The 18,715-nt window shown below is 41.3% G+C and overlaps 1 protein-coding gene across 24 annotated transcripts in view; it reads left to right on the top strand.

Moving 5' to 3' along the window:
* Nucleotides 1–18,715, top strand: part of PDE4D (phosphodiesterase 4D) — a 1,509,235-nt gene that overhangs the window by 1,438,327 nt on the left and 52,193 nt on the right. For 23 of the 24 annotated variants that reach the window (XM_021076868.1, XM_021076867.1, XM_021076869.1 and 20 more), the window contains one exon: nt 16,856–16,968. In XM_021076868.1, the coding sequence (XP_020932527.1) occupies nt 16,856–16,968 (113 nt within the window). Of the gene's footprint in view, nt 1–15,931; nt 16,770–16,855; nt 16,969–18,715 lie in introns of those variants that run through there. The other variant, XM_021076886.1, reaches the window with a different exon arrangement.

Here is an 18,715-nt window from a genome sequence, read left to right as displayed (position 1 = left end):
GGGAGTCTAACTGAAGTTTACATATAAACCTATATGCATTAAAATCCAGAATAAGGTCTTGTGTGAGGAGAGATGTTATTATTATTATATAAGAGATGCTTTGGGAACATAACATTATTTAGGAGGGTTTAAAAGAGGAAAAGACCCCAAGAAATTGAGGAAAGAGCTAGGTTTTCTGGAAATTTTTTTGTAAGAGTTTAAGAGCTAGAAAGGAAAAGGAGGGCCAAAGGGAAATATTTATTTTTTTCCTATTCCTCTGCCAACGAAAGGGCTAGGATGTGTGGCAGTCTCTGGTAAACAGTGCTCCCTGTTTGGTTGCGTCATTAGTAATTGTTAGGTCCTTGGAGGCAGATATTTTTGGTCAGGCTGAGGTTCCTCACTGCATATCTCAGAGGGGTCCAGTTGGTCCATGAACAGCTCAGATCATTTGGCCAAGACCGTTCCTGAGTAACTGTTGGAGCCCGGTAAAGAATCTCTGTCTTCTGATTCCAAATCAAACAGTCTTTCAGTGACCCCATATTAGCATCCCAGATTCTAGAAACATTTAACCTAATTTCTCTACCTTGAAATTATAATGTCCTTATGGGCTTGTCTAAAACCTGCTCTCAGGAAGGTTTCTGTCACATGTGCTCATGCTAAACCCTGCAGCTAGAGAGGTAGCAGTCTGGCCACTAAGGATTATGCCTTTTTGGGGCGGGGGGGGGGTTCTAAAAACATTCAGCATTTTGAAATTAGTTGTCAAAACTTCAAAAACAGATTTTGCATATAAAACCCCAACTCCAAATGTGGAGATTCTTTTGAAAAAAAATCTGAAGATCTGGCAACATTTGGCATCATTCCCACACATGTCCTCTGAAGGCTCCTCCTACTCCCCCCCGCAGCCCCCCAACCATGTCATTCATTCACTTGTATGATCTGTCTGCCTCCTATAGGCTTGTTAGTGAGTGATCCCTGCTTTATATATGCCACTGGTAAGCTTCTAACGCTCTTAAGAAACTCACACATATAGAGGGAAATAATTTACAAAGTATCTGCATATTAGACACCTCATACCTTAGAGAAACCTGTGTTCCCCTTATGTCTTCCCTGCAGTAGAGGAAGGGTTTCTATTACAGAGTGGGAAGAAGAGATAAGAGGGAAATAAAATGAAAATTTGTTATACCAGGTGATTCCTTACCTTAGTGTTTTTGAGCTTATTGGTAGATTGCAAAATCAATTCTGTGGGTCATAATATTTCTTAAATAAATAGAATAGGAAACATCGGAATGAATCATACATGGTAAGGGTCAACATTAATTCATGTAATTTTTATTTCAATTCTTTATCTATTGGATGAAATATGTGTCGAGTGTGCATTTCGATTATACATAGCTTTCCTTTATATTGTGTGTATATCAACATTTAACTTAAATACATGGTTAAGCAAATTTTGCTATGACTATTATACATAATATACAAGAATTGCTTTTAAAAGGAGTTCACTCCCTCTTAACTTTTTTCTTAGTAGTGAGTATCTGTTAATCCGAGACTCCTAATTTATTCTCCTCCCCTTCCCCTTGCTATCCCTTTTGGTAACCATAAGTTTGTTTACTATATCTGTGAGTCTGTTTCTGTTTTGTAAGTAAGTTCATTTGTATCACTTTTTTAGATCCCACATATATTGATATCATATGTATCTTTGTCTGATTTACTGCACTTAGTATGATCATCTCTAGATCCATGTTGCTGTAAATGGCATTATTTCATTCTTTTTATGGCTGAGTAGTATTCCATTGTATGTATATACCATATATTTCCTATCTCTTCATCTGTCCATAGATACTTAGGTTTCTTTTCATGTCTTGGTTATTGTAAGTAGTGCTGATACGAGCATAGGGGCACACGTATCTTTTTGAATCGGTGCTTTCCTCTTTTCTGGATATATGCCCAGGAGTGGGATTGCTGGGTATATGGTAACTCTATTTTTAGTTTCTTTAAGGAATCTCCATAATTCTCCACAGTGGCTGTACCAATTAACATTCTGACCAACGTTGTAGGAGAGTTCCCTTTTCTCCACCTATTTACCTTTTAAAACCAAACAGGATCAAAGCATTCCTGTACATATTTTTTATACTAGGAATTGGTAGCTACACTTCCTCAAAAGATGGGCACAATTAGCAATAGTCTTCATTACACTTCCAACTTTAAACAAGTATATTGGTCATATCACGAAATACGCTTTCTTACTATGGTTCACTTTCAGAAATACTCGAAAGCTATTTGCTTACCTCTTTTAATCTTCCCCTAAAACTCTTTATGGGTGGAATTTGAGCCTTCAGAATAAAAATGACCTTCTCCACAGGTGTTGAAGTTCCCCATAATTTGCTTGTTGGAAGATCTCAGAGAATGCCAAAAGGAATGGTCCAGTTAGCTGGGGCCTTGAGCTGAGGAATAAATGATGCTTCCAAAGTAGGCAGCTATCATTATTAGGTCACAGAGACAACTTATGAAAACAGAATATACAGACTGAAATTATAGTGTGTACCTAAATATTCAGAAGCTTCTCCATTGGTTATTTTGCAACAAAATATATGAATGAAATAAATAATTCCAGTGAAATGGTAGAGGCATTGAACATAGTGGGGTTAACAAAACGGCAAAATTCATAAAAGTTAAAAATTGTACTTCAGAGTTAAGATATGTAATACTGCTCAAAAATGTCTATATTAATATACAGATTTTTTTATGGCCACACCCACAGCATATGGAAGTTCCCAAGCCAGGGATGGAATCTGAACCATAGTTGTGACCTACGCTACAGCTTGGTGGCAGATCCCTGACCCTCTGCACTGGGCCAGGGAGTGAACCCACACCTCTGCTGTGACCCAAGCTGCTGCAGTCAGATTCTTAACCCACTACATCACAGTGGGAACTCCAAATATATCTGTCCTTGTCTGGTTTACTTCACTTAGTATGATAATCTCCATTTCTATCCATGTTGCTGAAAATGGCATTATTTCATTCTTTTCTGTGGCTGAGTAATATTCCATTGTGTATATTATGTACCATAGACAAATATCATATGCTATCACTTGCATGTGGAAATCAAAAAATGATACAAGTGAACTTAGGTACAAAACAGAAATAGACCCACAGACTTCAAAAACCAGCTGCGGTTACCTGGGGGAAGGAGAAGGAGGAATAAATTAGGAGTTTGAATGAACATATATAAGATAACCAGCAGGCACCCACTGTAGAGCACAGGGAACTATACTCAATATTTTGTAATAATCTATAAGGGAAAATAATCTGAAAATATAGATGTATAACTGAATCACTTTGATGTACACTTGAAACTAACACAACATTGTAAATCAACTATAGTTCAATTTTAAAAATAGTTTCCAGGAAAAAATTATAAATAAATAAATACAGTCACCAGGACACACTACAGGAAGTGATTTTAATGGATTTTACACTTGTCTTAAATCTAAACCCTTGAAGTTCCCAATGCAAAATGTCCATGCATTAAATAAATAATTCTAATTAGTAAAATGTCCCGGAGATTTGTAAAAATATTTATAATATCTGTATAGCCACTATATTTTCAGGCAATAGGAGGGAAATTATTTCTCAACTTTTTTTCTCTGATCAAGAAGCTGTAATTTATGCATAAACCTGGAACACTCAAAATAAAATTTGGTTTTATGAGATCAGAGCATAGCAAGAAGGGTCCACATTGTTGTGGAATAATATAAATAAGCCAATCTTAAGAATGAACTAAAATATGAATGCCATGCTTTATGCATCTTGCTGACTAAAACAACTACAGTTTAAGTTGTTTAAAGCAGCAGGTACAATGAATATTGTTGCTTATTGTATTGATTTTCAGAGAGATTCATGTGCTAACTACTACTAGTATCAAAAATATGTACAGAATTATTTTGATAACTGTGTTTTAAGAAGAGATGAAGAGAAATGGATTGCTGGGAAGATCAGCTATTATGAGTTAACATGGGGCAAACTTGATAAATATTTATAATTTTTAACTAATCATGCATTTAAGTTGAAAGAAAACCCACCAAAACAAAAAAGGCATATGGATATGTGATTTTTAAACTACAGTTAGTCTTAAAATTCAAATAAAACATGGAAAATGGCTTGGGAGTTCAATCTTCCGTGGGATGTATTTTTGGAACTATTTACAAAAGAAAAAACGGATAGAAAAGTTAAATAATTCACCCAGTTTTGGCACCTGGTTGCTAAGTTTCAGAGCCAACTTTGGAACCTAGGTCTCTGTCCCCAAGGTCATGCTCTTTCTTTTTTTTTTTTTTTTTTTTTTTTTTTGTCTTTTTTTGTTGTTGTTGTTGTTGCTATTTCTTGGGCCACTCCCGCGGCATATGGAGGTTCCCAGGCTAGGGGTCCAATCGGAGCTGTAGCCACCGGCCTACGCCAGAGCCACAGCAACGCGGGATCCGAGCCGCGTCTGCGACCTACACCACAGCTCACGGCAATGCCGGATCGTTAACCCACTGAGCAAGGGCAGGGACCGAACCCGCAACCTCATGGTTCCTAGTTGGATTCGTTAACCACTGCGCCACGACGGGAACTCCGGTCATGCTCTTTCTATTGCTCATGACTGTCATGGTAGGCCACTGAAATAGACACCTCTAGACCTCTTGGCTTATCTCTCACTGTGCATCTGGACTCCGGCAAATGGATTCCTAATCTTTCTCCTCCTTTCCTCATTTTCTCCTCCTGGACCAGCAGTGCACTTCTCCAATTCCTTTAATATCCATTAGCTCAAGGCCACACATAGAAATACTCAATTCCCTTTGCCTTCTACTCCCTAGAAGGAGTCTACTCCATCCAGGTTATTTTCTGCCCACACATGGAATTTTTATTAAGGCTCCAGAGATTTCTTCTATCTGAGAAAGATGCCCGCTGACTCTGTCCTCCCATAGCCATTCCAACTACAGACTTCATCAAAGACCTGCTTCCTGGTTCACCTTCTTCTTGGAACCGTGCACACTTAGCTACAGTCCCTGACCACCTCCCCTGCTCTGAACTACAGTAGCACTTCCAAGCTGAACAATTTCTGTGCCACCTCCTGCTGTCTCTAGGCAGTAGTTGGTCATGTGTCTGATTTTCTCAGCAGGATATTATAAGTTCCCTCCCAGGTCCAGGAATCTTTCATGGCCTTGTATTTCACAGCAACCAGCACATCAGAGAGGCTCCATAAATATGTATGGAGTTTTGGACTATTCTCTTTCTGAGGAAAAGAGAAACGGAGAGGAGGGAAGGGAAGGAGGAAAATTACTCTCTGCCACTTCTCAGTAGTATGAGAAGGTATGAGGAGGGGAAATAAGATGTCCTTGGTGGAGATTTCAAATATTTATGAACGTACAGAATATATGTATTGTGTCTATGCTTTTGGACTTGCCTGACATGCTATAGGACAAAGTTTTCCAAAGTATGTTTCAAGATGTGATAGTTGTTACAGTCCAAGATAAGATACATTTAACTAATACTTGTTAAATGACATTAAACAGGTCTCTTTGCTGTAGAGCTTCTAGCTTTTGATAGGTTCATGTCCATTAAAATCACTGTAGAGAAGCTACACATACAACATTTCCCAACCTTCTTTGCCTCCAGAATTCTCTTAGTAAGGAGAATCTTAAAAGAATCATGTTCATTTAAACATTCTTTGGGAAATGTTGGAATGATATCACCTTCCAGTAACCTCGTAGTAAGTGGTGCTCTGTCATTACTTTTTTTTTTTTTTTTTTTGGCTTTTTGCCATTTCTTGAGCCGCTCCTGCAGCATATGGAGACTCCCAGGCTAGGAGTCTAATCGGATCTGTCGCCACCAGCCTACGCCAGAGCCACAGCAACGTGGGATCCTAGCCGCGTCTGCGACCTACACCACAGCTCACGGCAACGCCGGATCCTTAGCCCACTGAGCAAGGCCAGGGATTGAACCCGCAACCTCATGGTTCTTAGTCGGATTCATTAACCACTGAGCCACAACGGGAACTCCTGCACTTATATTTTAAATACATAGTGACTTTGCATGATTTGGTATGGTCTTGTGAAGACCATTCCAGATCTTAGATTCTTCACTCATGTACAGCCCAAAACTGATTAATGGGGGAAGATTGATGGTGATAAGAAAGTAATCATTGGTTTAGGATTGAGAACCTCTGAGAGTGGAAGTAACCCTTTATGTATGAAATGCCTTACTGCAGATTAATTTAAACAACCTTATAGATTGGGTTAGAATAATGGTTACTACTATAAGTCAGATATACATGCATTACGTGCATTTCTCATAAAAATTAATTCCTACTTATACAGTGGGCTCAGGTATTTAAATGACTAATTTAAGGTAACACAATGGGAGTTCCCATTGTAGCTCACTGGGTTAAGGACTCAACATTGTCTCTGTGATGATGCATGGATCCCTCGCCTTCCTCTGTGGGTTAAAGATCTGATGTTGCCACAAGCTGTGGTATAGGTCGCAGATGTGGCTTGGATCCGTGTTGCTGTGGCAGTGGTGTAGGCCAGCAGCTGCAGCTCCGATTTGACCCCTGGCCTGGGAACTTGCATATACTATAGGTGCGGCTGTTTTTTGTTTTTTTTTTTTTTTTTTTTAAGACAACGCAATGACTAGAACAAATAACAAAGCTAGAATTCAAATTCTGGGTGACTCAAAAATCCATGCTCTTTGTGATCTGTCCTACTACCTCCCACGTGGAACTCTGTGGGTTCCTTGCATGTGTGTAAGAGCTTTTTTACCCAAATTTAAATCTCCCTAGATACTCTTATACAACTAGAAAATTAATTTCTTTTACTTAATCTTTTATAGGACACCAGCTCATACACAACCAGACCAGCCAAGTATATTTGATATAATCTCAAGTGCTAAAACTTGCTCTGTAATGTATACACACTTAATAAATGCAAGTGTACCAGTAGGCCAACACAGCTTCTCACTGATCTGTTCTGCTTATAGCACAAATAGCGAATATAAAAATTGGACATAAGAAATTATCCTTCTCAAACCCTACTTATATTTTGTTTGAAAGAGCCTAGTCTTTCTTTGGACATCTTTTGTATGTATTTTTTTTTTCTTAGCTCAGACTTCAGTTCCTTTAAATGGGATGAATGTCTCTCTGGCATTCTCTTTAGGTATCCATAGTGAAAGGGAGTAAGGAAACAAAGAAGGCAGCAGAGGTTCCAATTTGGAATAAAAAAATTTCTGGAGCAGGGTTAATTAAAACAAGTAGTTTCTATTCTCCATTCAGAAAGGAGTTCTCAACCTGGAGTCCTTGGTGACTTCAGGGAGGTTAGTAAACACTTTTAAAGTAAAAACTTTACTTGTGTCTTATATGAACTTATGTTCAATTTTCTAGGGAGATTTTCTTGAGAATCTCAAAAGGCTTGACTTCCAAAGACATGAACAAGTGCTCTGCGTTTTGAAGTGCAGGAAATCAAAATAGACCTACCACCAGTGTCTCCTTTATGGGCAATCACTTAAGTGAATTCGCCTTCCATCTGAAAGGCCAAGAGTATATCTGTGAATGGAGTCTAAGAATGAGGAAACAGTAGTGAAAACCTAGAACGATCTGGTGGGGGTGGGCAACAAACTGTGTTACATTGAAAAAGAAATATAGATTTAAATAAGACTGTTAGAAAATAACACAAAGGAGTTCCTGCTGTGGCTCAGCAGGTTAAGAATGCGACTGCAATGGTTCAGATTGCAGTGGAGGCGTGGGTTCGATCCCTGGCCTTGCACAGTGGTTAAAGGTCTGGCATGGTCGCAGCTGTGGCACAGGTCACAGCTGCGGCTGGGATTCAGTCCCTGATCTGGGAACTTCCATATGCTGTGGGCGTGGCAGAAAAGAAAAGAAAACAGAACAGGAGTTCCAGTGGTTGGTTAAACTTCAAGCAGTAGGAGTAGGTAGGTAATCCAGCTGTTCTCCCAATTTGAATTCTCATGAGGAACCCATTCTCTTGATCTTGATGGGGTGGCACAAGGCCTTTCACTCATCCTCTTGTTTTCCCCAAACTTGATACCTGTGTGTTGATATCTTTTCAAATTTTGCCTAAGATCATTCTCTGTATTTATTCTAATACCTATCATTTAAGTGTAATGTTAATATCTCTCTTCAGAAAGACACCATGATGTGTTAACCATTCCAGAGTTCTGGCACTGTTAGTTCTGATACTCTTTCAAAACAGACAAGGGATTTGGAAGGCAAAAGACTTGAGCATCAGAGAGAGGGAGATGGATACATGAGAGGCAAACCCAGGAGAGTGTAACTGCCTAAATCTTACTTGGAGAGAAATACTTTTTGTTACAAAGCATGCATATTTATTGATTATTACCTCACAAATATTTGTTGAGCGCTGGTAAATGTCAGGAACTGTCCCAGAGGCATGTAGAAAAGCATAGAAACACATATAAAAGTGATATAAACACCGTCATAGAAACAGAAGCCAGCAAATTGTACCCAGGTAGAAAAATTGGCTAAGGAGGGTAGCCTTAGATGAGATGGTGAATAAAAGAAGCTGGAAAAGCCCACTGAAAAAAACCTTCCGTGAACCTAAGAAGTATGGCATTCAGAGAATAAGCAGGACGGAGCTTGTGCAGCAGGATTTTCAGTGAGGCATTGACACACTAAACACAGAGTTGAAGGAAGGGTATTCTGACTTCACAAGCAGTTCTGGGGTAAGAAAAACTGAACCCAAGGAGATCCAGTAGTCATCTGTTACGCAAAATCTGGAAATATATAAATGAGGCTCTGACTAAAGGTGGCAGTTATAGAAATTAAGAAGGAATTAGTAAATCAGTTAGTGAAGTATTTGATGGGAATATGGTTGGGACAGAGATATACAGCAGAGAAAGCACAACTTTCTATTTATCAGTAACTTTCTTAAAATATATCAATTTCAAGTATCAAGCATCTATATCTGATATACAGTTGAGCTAAACTCACTGAGTTTCAAAATCATGGTACTAGATGGGAACTTAAAGATGTCTGGGCAATTCCAGAATTTACCTCTATAGTAATACCTGACCCCACCCAGATTTATCAGTCACAAACAACCTCAAAACCAACACCTCACCCAGATAACGTACTGTTAGAAGTTATGGGATAAATAAATGTTAGAGCTGGGTAAGCAGTAGAGATCACCCAGTCAAACACCTTACTTGCCATAAGGAATGCTGACAGAAATAAAGATCCAAAGACTGTGTCATACCTGGAGGCTGATAGTACGTGGGACAGCAATACAGATACCCTCCCACAAGCCCCTCCCTCAGGAATCAAAAAGACTCCTAAGGTTGTAACAGGAGTATGAAAATAACATATATAGTTTTTTTTTTCAGGCTTTTTGAAAAATGTTTATTGTTATTTATTGAAACAAGTTCCCAGAGCAAAGCTTCTTCACTAACATTCCTAGTCTTTGTTGTTAAATTATAAGTTAGGAATGAAAATCCGCTTACTCCAAACTGGTGGGTATATATGGTTTGTTTTGAATATCAGTGGCTATACCTGAGACTCTCCTTTGAAATTCTCCTTTCTCTTTGCTCCTGAGAAGTTCTCGCCCTCCCTTTCTGGCAGCTTCTCTTCCCACTCAAGGCCTCCTAACTGGTCTTGTCTTTCTCCAGTCCTCTTTGCCCACTGTTCCCAGAGTAATCTTCCTGAAAAGCAAAATGACTCATTAAGGAAAAAATGAATTAAAAAAAAATAAACTCTTGGAATACTGTACTAAAATCCCCATGACTACTTCTCTAACTTATCTTTGTCCATTACTGAACCCAAATTTAGTATTCTTATCTGCTTGATATGACTTATGGTTCTCCAACTGGCAACAGCACATGTTTCTATCTCACATGTCACACCCCCCCCATTCCTCACCTGGTTAACTCTTCAATCCATCCTTGGAACTCAGGACTGGCATTCTCTCTTTCAGAAGGCTTTCCCAGATAGCTCTTAGGCTGTGGTTAATGACATCTTTCCTGTCCCCCATCTCTGCCTTGTGCTGACAGTGCATCTCCATCTACTGCCTGGCTTTAGTGGAAACGTACATACGTACTCTACTATAACTGCCTTCCTCATTGGACTATGAGCTTGTTGAAAGCCAAAGTTATTTCATTTGTTGTACTCAGCACCAGACACATAGCAGGTGTTCAATATATGTTTATTCACATGAAAAGAAAATTATTATAATCAGTAGAATGTAAACTCTTTGAGAGCAGGTGGGAACTTTTAACTACCTTGCTCATTGCTAAATCTCCATCATTTAGTGCAGTGCCTGGTAAAGAATCAATTAGGTGATCAACACAGAGTTATCTAACTCGTGGTCTCGCACTCAAACTAAAATAATCTACGAGGTTCTTCTTATTCTTCCGGATCTACAGGTGAGGAAATTAAGGTCCAAGAAAGATTAGGTGATGTGCCAGGGGTTATGCCTTGTATGTAGTGGAATGGAGATGGGAATCCTTGTTTTCTTTTTTCTTTTTTGTCTTTTGTCTTTTTAGGCCACACCCGTGGCATATGGAGGTTCCCAGTCTAGGTGTCGAATTGGAGCTGCAACTGGCTGCCAGCCTACACCACAGCCACAGCAACGCAGGATGCAAGACGCATATGCGACCTACACCACAGCTCATGGCAATGCCAGCTCCTTAACCCACTGAGCGAGGCCAGGGATTGAACCTGCCTCCTCATGGATACTAGTCGGGTTCGTTAACTGCTGAGCCACGATGGGATCTCCATGAATCACTCCTTGTTTTCTAATTTCCATCAAGGAGTAATATTGCTTATAGTCACATACATGTCACATAAAGTCCCCAGTCCAGATGTCTGATTACACTTGGCTCTGTTTCCTTGGACAAAAATCCTCCCTCCTCTTACACTTAGTTCCAAAAGCTTCTCCTCTTACTGTCTCTTCTCTCCAGTGTCAGCTCAGGCAGACATTTCAGTTTGAACCAGTCTGCCCTCCAAGCTCAGACTAAACAAAGAAGCAAAAAAAAAAAAAAAAATCAGCATTTTGTGCCTTCAGTAACTTTGTTAAAGATTGGAAGGAGTGGGGAATTTGTAGGGTGAAATTACTCTGTAGACCAAGTCAACCCCTTTCTGTTACACACATGCACACACACATCCACCATATATATTCCCTCCCACTGGAGCAACCAGCATCGTCTTCCCCTTTTCTGTGTGGAAGAGGCCACAGTTTAGTTCTGCTCAAACTAGGGCTCCTTAAAGTCTTAGCTTCTGTAGTAAGTAGCCTTGCCAAACATTTCTCACATTCTCGCTGAAAGAAAATCTGGCAGATACAGTTATGAGGAATACAGTATGATTGCAATTTCAGAAGTTTTAGCTTTTGAAAGCAAGAGGTCTATTCCTGCAAACGTCTAATTGGGCAGTCCTTCTCTTCAGGCCTGACATATTATGGGAGCATATGCCTGTGTCGAATTTTAATACTTAGATTGTTTTAGATAAGAATAATCATCAGAGGTGCAAATATTCTTTAAATTATTAATTTTATTTTACCAATAAAATGGCTGAAGATAATGGTCTCACTGACTTCAGCCTTCCCTCCTTCAATCCATTTATTGCAGAGCCCTAGAATTTGCCATCTCAATAAAACCTGATCCTAAATCACACAGTACCATGAATCACTTATCAAGGCTCCTCCTCTTAAAGATTCAGCCCAAAGCCCTGACTTGGAAATGCCTGACAAGACTTCCATGACCAGAGTCTGCAGATTTCTCTAGCCTCTTTCCCCCTGAGCAAGACTCCATGGGAGGTCCTTTCCCTACACACACACACAGCCTTTGACCTCAGGCCCATGTGCTCGTTCATATTGTTTCTCTTAAAAAATCTTCTCACCCTCATCACTTGTTTCATTTTTTAGGACTTAGCCCCTTCCCACTCCACCTCTGATTTAAATTGCCTTCTGTTATTCTCCCATAGTGTACACGCTTCCTTCTTTCGCAATACTTTCTACAGTAGAGTATGCTAAAACCAACTATACCCGGGACACTAGGCTTTCCTTGGATAAGGGACACATTCTTTAATGTGTCTTGTTTTTGCAGACTCTGACTCTGATAAGGTGCATGGTACATATCTGGTGTTAAATGTTCCTGAAATTACTGAAGATACTAGAAGTCAATACAACCCAATCTTATGTTTATTTCATTAACATAATTCTATTGGAGCCTTCAGCAGCCCCAGGGGAAAAAAAAATCAAAGATAGTCAGAAGACAAGGAAAAAACTCACAAAAATATGTACACCTTTCCTTTGGAGGTTTTTTGAAGTAGTAAGTGAAACTTTATGTATTTCCTATGATTTCAAAACAAGAACCTGACGCCGGAACTACACTTGGAAATGAGAGTAGCTTGCCACTGGCAAGCTCTGCTTAAACCTGTTACACATACACATTGAAAGTGAATCCAACTCCTTCATGTATTTCCCATCAGATAAAATGTATAGAGAGAAAAAAAAAAAAAGTCAACAAAAGTTAGAGCTAAAGTGCACAAATCCTTGATGTAGTAAATTCAGGCAGTGACAGCTCAAAGCAATACATGGTGGAATGGAAATCGTTTTCCTCCAGTCCTACCTGTTTGATAAAGGGTTGTTGTTTTCCATTTAATTTTAGGAAAAGTATGAATCAGCCATCAGCGTTCGTATTTATATTTTTGAATTAAGTGGAAGCAAATGGTATCCAAAGTAAGTGACATTTTGTTTTGACTGGTTCTCTTCATTTACACCAATAGGTCTGTGTAGGGGTTATGACAACTTTATACAGACCTATAATCAGTCAACTGCTGGCAGAGAAACTGACATCCACACAGTCACACATCACATAGAGTGGATCCTTTTACCTCAATGGTCACCATCGCTGTAAGCTGTGAGTAAGGGTAAACGGCTGAACGTTTCAGAAGAAAACAACCTCAGCCTCCAGCTCACTGTTGTGGCTCTGAGGTGATTGCTTTTTTTCCTTTTCGAGAGGAAGCTGCTGCTTCAGCATCTTCCCTTGGAGCCCCTGGCACCATTTCAGGCCATGTGTCAGGGGAACCCTTGATCGCATCACAATGACGGAAGCCAAGTGCTGGCCTGCAAGAATTGAGGACTGTTTGTTCACAGAAGATCCTGAGCAGAATCACGGGTGTTACATAGTTCAAGGGGGCCTTGAAGGAAACCAATGCTACCGTAGGAGGGGACTTGCAACGGCTCAAGTTATTTCTCAGTTGCTCTTCCATCGTCCTCTCCTGGCTTTTGTGGAATTTAGCCAACAGTGGTTGATTAGGCAGTTTCTCCCTGTAGTTCCTTGACCTAGAAAGATTTTGGACAGGGAAATAGAAGAGTTTTCATATATTTTCAGGTAGTGCCATAGTGACTACTGCTCTCCAGGGAGAAAAGTATTTTATTAATGAATGCAGTGTAAGTTCTTGGTAAAACCCAAAATTAAACCAGCTCACTGTTTTTGTCCTGCAAGTATCGGTGACATTTAGGTGTGTTGTTTGGTGTGATGACTCAATTTCCTGTAGGATAGCTGGCAATTCCACATCGAGGCTTTTTTAGAAGGGATGAAAAGGTCAGTTACTCAATGTCTCAGAACATTTGGGGTTAAAATTCCTAAAAGTTAAGCTTTAAAACTGACTGAAAAACTGTGGCTAGCCATGTTGCTTATAAACCTAGGAATTTGGTGAAAGTAGAATATTCAGCTCTACGCTAATATCAACAGTAATTCTTTATTTGAGCAACAGTTTTATAGAACAAACTGTTCTTTGCTCTGTAGTTAGTAATTATTTTCTTACTTGTTGGTATGTAAATGTGCTCTGGTCATTTTTTTTTCTTTTTTCTTTTTTCTTTCTCCAGACTCATGCAGAAGTAGTTAGAGTTTAAAATAGATACACAGACTACATTTTTTTAAGCTGTTTTTTGGGGGGAGAGGGCTTTTTTTCTTTTTTTTTTTTTTTTGGCTTTTTGCCATTTCTTGGGCTGCTCCCCCAGCATATGGAGGTTCCCAGGCTAGGAGTCAAATTGGAGCTGTAGCGACCGGCCTACGCCAGAGCCACAGCAACGCGGGATCCGAGCCGCGTCTGCGACCTACCCCACAGCTCATGGCAATGCCGGATCGTTAACCCACTGAGCAAGGGCAGGGATCGAACCCCTGGTGCTCAGACTTTGGAAAAGTTGGAGAGCAGGGGAGAGGAATGTAGAACACTAAGCCATTGAGGTGTGGAGAGGGGATTCCTGTCTTCTGGATATAACCAGTGACTGGCAAGATGGCAGTGAGTAATCCTAGATACAGGAGTTATGCATCTTCAACCCACTGGATATGCTAACTATGGGTGGTTCAAATCACCTAAAATAAGTTAATTTTCTTTTAAAAATTCCTACATCCTGATTTTATACCACTAGAGGGAAGAAAAAGGCCAAAACAAAACCAATAGTACCTATACTACCATCCCAACTAGGTAATGCTGTAGTTGCTTATGGCAGATGTTAAGTAAAATGAAAACGTGTTATGGTCATAGGCTTAATTGTTATGTGTGATCTTTAGGGTATGGGATTACAAGGAACTTTCTTTGTTACAACTTTGTGTAATGTTTCAAATTTTATAACAAGCCCGTTATATTTTTATATTCCTATACTCAAAGGAAAGGCTATACAGATATTTTATACTTATGATTTATGAGGCTCTTCCTCTCTTGTTGGGAAAGCTCCAGTCTTACACTTTAGTTCACTCGGCAGGGTTTAGGCAGTTTTTTGTTCACCTGAAGTATACTTTACAGAGATTGGTACAGAAAAAAAAAAAAAAAAGTGGAATAAAAGACAATTTTTAACCTAGAATTCTCAAAGTGAATAGCAAATAGTTCAAGAATCATTGATAACAGTGAGCCACATGGCCCATGTAACAAATATTTTGAAAGTTATTCTAACTTTTACAAATTTTATATAAAAACCTCTCTGAAAAATCCCAGAAGCCTGAGATTCTGTCCATGAAATTTTTGGTTGTGCCGCTGATCATTTATGGAGTCTAAATTTCAAGCATAGAATCTCTTCTCCAATACCTGTAGATTTGATTCGAAGACAAAGAAGAAGAATCTCACCAACTTCATGTAAGCTCTTCAATGCATTCTTTCTAATTGACAATAATAAAGTTTTGTAAAACGACTCTAGAGAGTTTGGATTTTTACCCCTCTGTAAGGTATGCTCATCTGCATGTAATACAGTGACTTTCTCTGCAATTGATCCCTTACTGTAGAACTGCCCCAGGGTCAGCTTTTGTAAATAGAAACTGCTTCCATAACATGCCTTTGGATGTGGTGTTTTCATCTTCTCCCCTTTGTAAGCTTTATTCTGTGCATAATGACAACAGATACTCTTTCCCTTGACTTCCCAATACCATCCTGCTCCTTGATTTGCAATTCCATTGACTGACTTGGAAGGACGTATGCATAACAGGTGTAAATTTCCCATGGCCCGAGTGCAGCCACATTGCTGTTCCGGTAAGATAACTCTTACGACAATTGTCAATGTGAAAATATAGCACATTGTCAAATCTGTGAATTGTAAAGCTTTCCGACCCACAACATTGTATGTTTTTGTTTGCCTGTTTATGTGTATCCCCAAATTTAGACTTCTGGAACCTAGCAGGGGCTGGGCTGGGTATAGAGAGTCTGGTTTTAATGAAAATACTTTTGATTCCCACAGTCACCCTGTCCACTTGAAGTAGGTAGATCCTAAATCCTCAGAAACGAATCCTCAGTAACCTTAAAACCCCAACCCACAGAAACAGTTGCGCGGGTCATAAATAACCCTCTTTGTGCCGCCCCTCGGGCTCTCCCCCGAAAGCTCGGAGACACCAAGGCTCCTCTGCCAGTCTGGGCGACCGGGAGGGGCTCGGTTCCGCGGGGCGCGCGGGATCCCCGCGGGGCAGGTGCGCGGCCGCGCGCGCGTGCGCGTTAGGTCTCTCCTGAACCCCTGAACCCCGCGGCCGGCCGAACCCCAGGCGGCGGGCGACCTAGCGGCGGGCGCTCCACGCCGGGTTTTCCGCCGCTCCCCTCGTACCGGCCCCCGGCAGCCCCACGGACACACACGTTCCCGCTCGCGCCTCCCCGGCTGGGCTCTCGAGCGAGCAGCGCGGGCTGTGCCGGGTGATGCGTCGGCTAGGCGGCCGGGCGGCGTGGGGCGCCTGGGGGCCGTGGCCCCGGGCGATCTCGGTGTGAGAGAGCCGAGGAGGGGCCGGGCGGCTCAGAGGGCCGTGAGCGGCGCGAGGGGGAGTGTTCCCGGAAAGCCGCGGCGATGGAGCGGCGCTGCGCCCGCCGCCGGAGGAGTTGAGAAAGAAAACAGGAAACGTGGTGGCCGCGCACCCGGCCGCGGCTGATTCATTCGCTTTGAGTGAAGGCTCGGCAGGAGGGGCGGCGCGGGGCTGCGGCTCAGAGCCGGGCGCCGCGCTCATCTTGCCGTGGACCAGACGCTCCCTCCGCGGGGCGGGTTCCCGGGCGCGCGCGCCACCCCTTTCGCCATCCTCCAGCACCAGGACTTCTCAAAGTCGCATCGTGGGGGTTTTGGTCCGTGTAAAAGTTGGCTTGCCGCACTTGGCGCGCCCTCCCCGGACGCCGAACCGAGACGCCAAGCTGGAGAGAGCGTGTGTTCCCGAGGCCGGCTGCCCCGCTAGCAGAGCCCCTGCCCTCCTCGCGGTGCCTGGCTCGGCAATATGAAGGAGCAGCCCTCATGTGCGGGCACCGGGCATCCGAGCATGGCGGGGTACGGCAGGATGGCCCCCTTTGAACTCGCTGGCGGTCCCGTGAAGCGCCTGAGAACTGAGTCCCCCTTTCCCTATCTCTTCGCAGAGGAGGCCTACCAGAAACTGGCCAGCGAGACCCTGGAGGAGCTGGACTGGTGTCTGGACCAGCTAGAAACCCTGCAGACCAGGCACTCCGTCAGTGAGATGGCCTCCAACAAGGTAAGCCCCGGCTTGGGTCTCAATGAAGCCCCTCCGCTGCTGATTCCCACGCTAGTAAAGCCACCGGTCTCCGTGGCCCTGGGAAACACATACAGAGGTTTGTCACACTCATTGCATTTTGGCTCCCTTGGAGGGAGGTTCCTAAAGCTGTGCCTGCCCTCTCTTTTCCATTCACTCCAGATAAATTAAACACTTTGCAAAAGCAGCTTCGACGTTGTTTGATTGAAGTACCCCTAGGACACAGTGGTTTTGGTTTTTGTTTTTGGAAGGGTACTCCTAAGTGACACTTTGCCCTTGCAGCAGAAACCCAGTTCAGTCTACTGGCAATCCACGATTAAGGGTATTCTTGAAATTCCCAGTTGGAAATAAGAGTTGCCCTAGAGGTTAATGCAATCCCTTTGGGTGTCACCACCTACCACACTCCAACTCAAAACAGTTCACTGAACTTGGAACCTTAACCCACATTTCTCTAGGTGTCAAGGTTAAGAAGTAAGCCTTTATATTTTTACTTGGCTGTATGTGTCCCCAGGGGATATTGAAGTTAAGGTTCGTTATGATCATTGCCTTTGTTTCAGTGAATGTTGGAGAGACAGTCCAGGTTTCTGAGGTTATTTAGTTACTGTGATGATTCAGTGGGGTATTTGTGCCTAATATGCCAATATGCTGGTCTTGGTGGATAGTGGAGTTGGGGGTGCGGGAAGCAACCTTCAGCCGGACATAGCCTTAAAGCAAGGTATTGTCAGTTTTGCTGTGTTTTTTTGAATTCTTGTTTTTTGTGTTTGTTTGTTTTTTTTTTGTAATATTTAGTTATGTAAGGAAATAATTGGGATTATTATGTTTTAATGATTGTTTGGCTCAGGAGATAGGAAAGGAGACATGGGCTTGTTGGATGCAGATGGCTAAGGGATTTAGCCAGTAAGGACTGGTAACTTTGTGTGGCAATTAGTAGCAATTGCCCCTTTAAAGATGTTTAAGTATTTCAGGCCACCTATTTACAAGGTCAGGAAGGTTATACTATTTTACTCTGTCTGTATGCACATATTTTTCAAAGAGCTATGCTTTTTTTTTTTTTTTGGCTTACTATAGTTTTTATCCCACCTGTTTTTTTCTCATGCAGTTTTAAAAAAAAAAATATCATGGCATCTTATCTCTTGACAGTGCTTATAGAGACAGTATAGTTTTTAAGTGAAAAGTTAGTTTCAAATAAAATAAAAAGACATCCCCAGTCACTGTCTTCAGGCATTAACCTACCCATATGCATGCTAATGATCAAGTTCATGTATTTTGTTTTTTGTCATTTGAGCCTCATTTCTGAATTTTGCATGGTTTCTCATCAAAATCACCAATATTTGCTCTCTTATTTCCTGCTGTGCTGTAATATAGGGTGCCCTGGTTCTTATTTGACTAATAAATTCTTAGTTCATTGATTCATTTTATAGCATATAGATTATCCTTTCATAATTTGGCTCATGATAACCATAGACATATGCGGAGTATCTCCAGTGTCTTACATGCTATGGGACCATTCTGCAATGGGCCTGAGCTTTTATTCTCTTATGTGGTTAATTCCGTGTTCTAAAAAGAAGAACCCAAAGGCCCATGAAGCTGTGCAAGCATTTGCTTATATTTTCAAGGTGATTTGATGGTACTTTTTCATACAGTGAACCTGAGCAGCAACAATTTACTTTCCACCCAAAGCCATACTTTTAATGATGAGATCTATGTTTGAATGTTAAAAATTAATAGG

Source organism: Sus scrofa, chromosome 16 (genome assembly GCF_000003025.6).
Source record: "Sus scrofa isolate TJ Tabasco breed Duroc chromosome 16, Sscrofa11.1, whole genome shotgun sequence".
In the NCBI taxonomy this organism is placed as follows: Eukaryota; Metazoa; Chordata; class Mammalia; order Artiodactyla; family Suidae; genus Sus; species Sus scrofa.
Note: the sequence above shows the minus strand (reverse complement) of the source record. Positions and strands in the feature narration are given on the sequence as shown.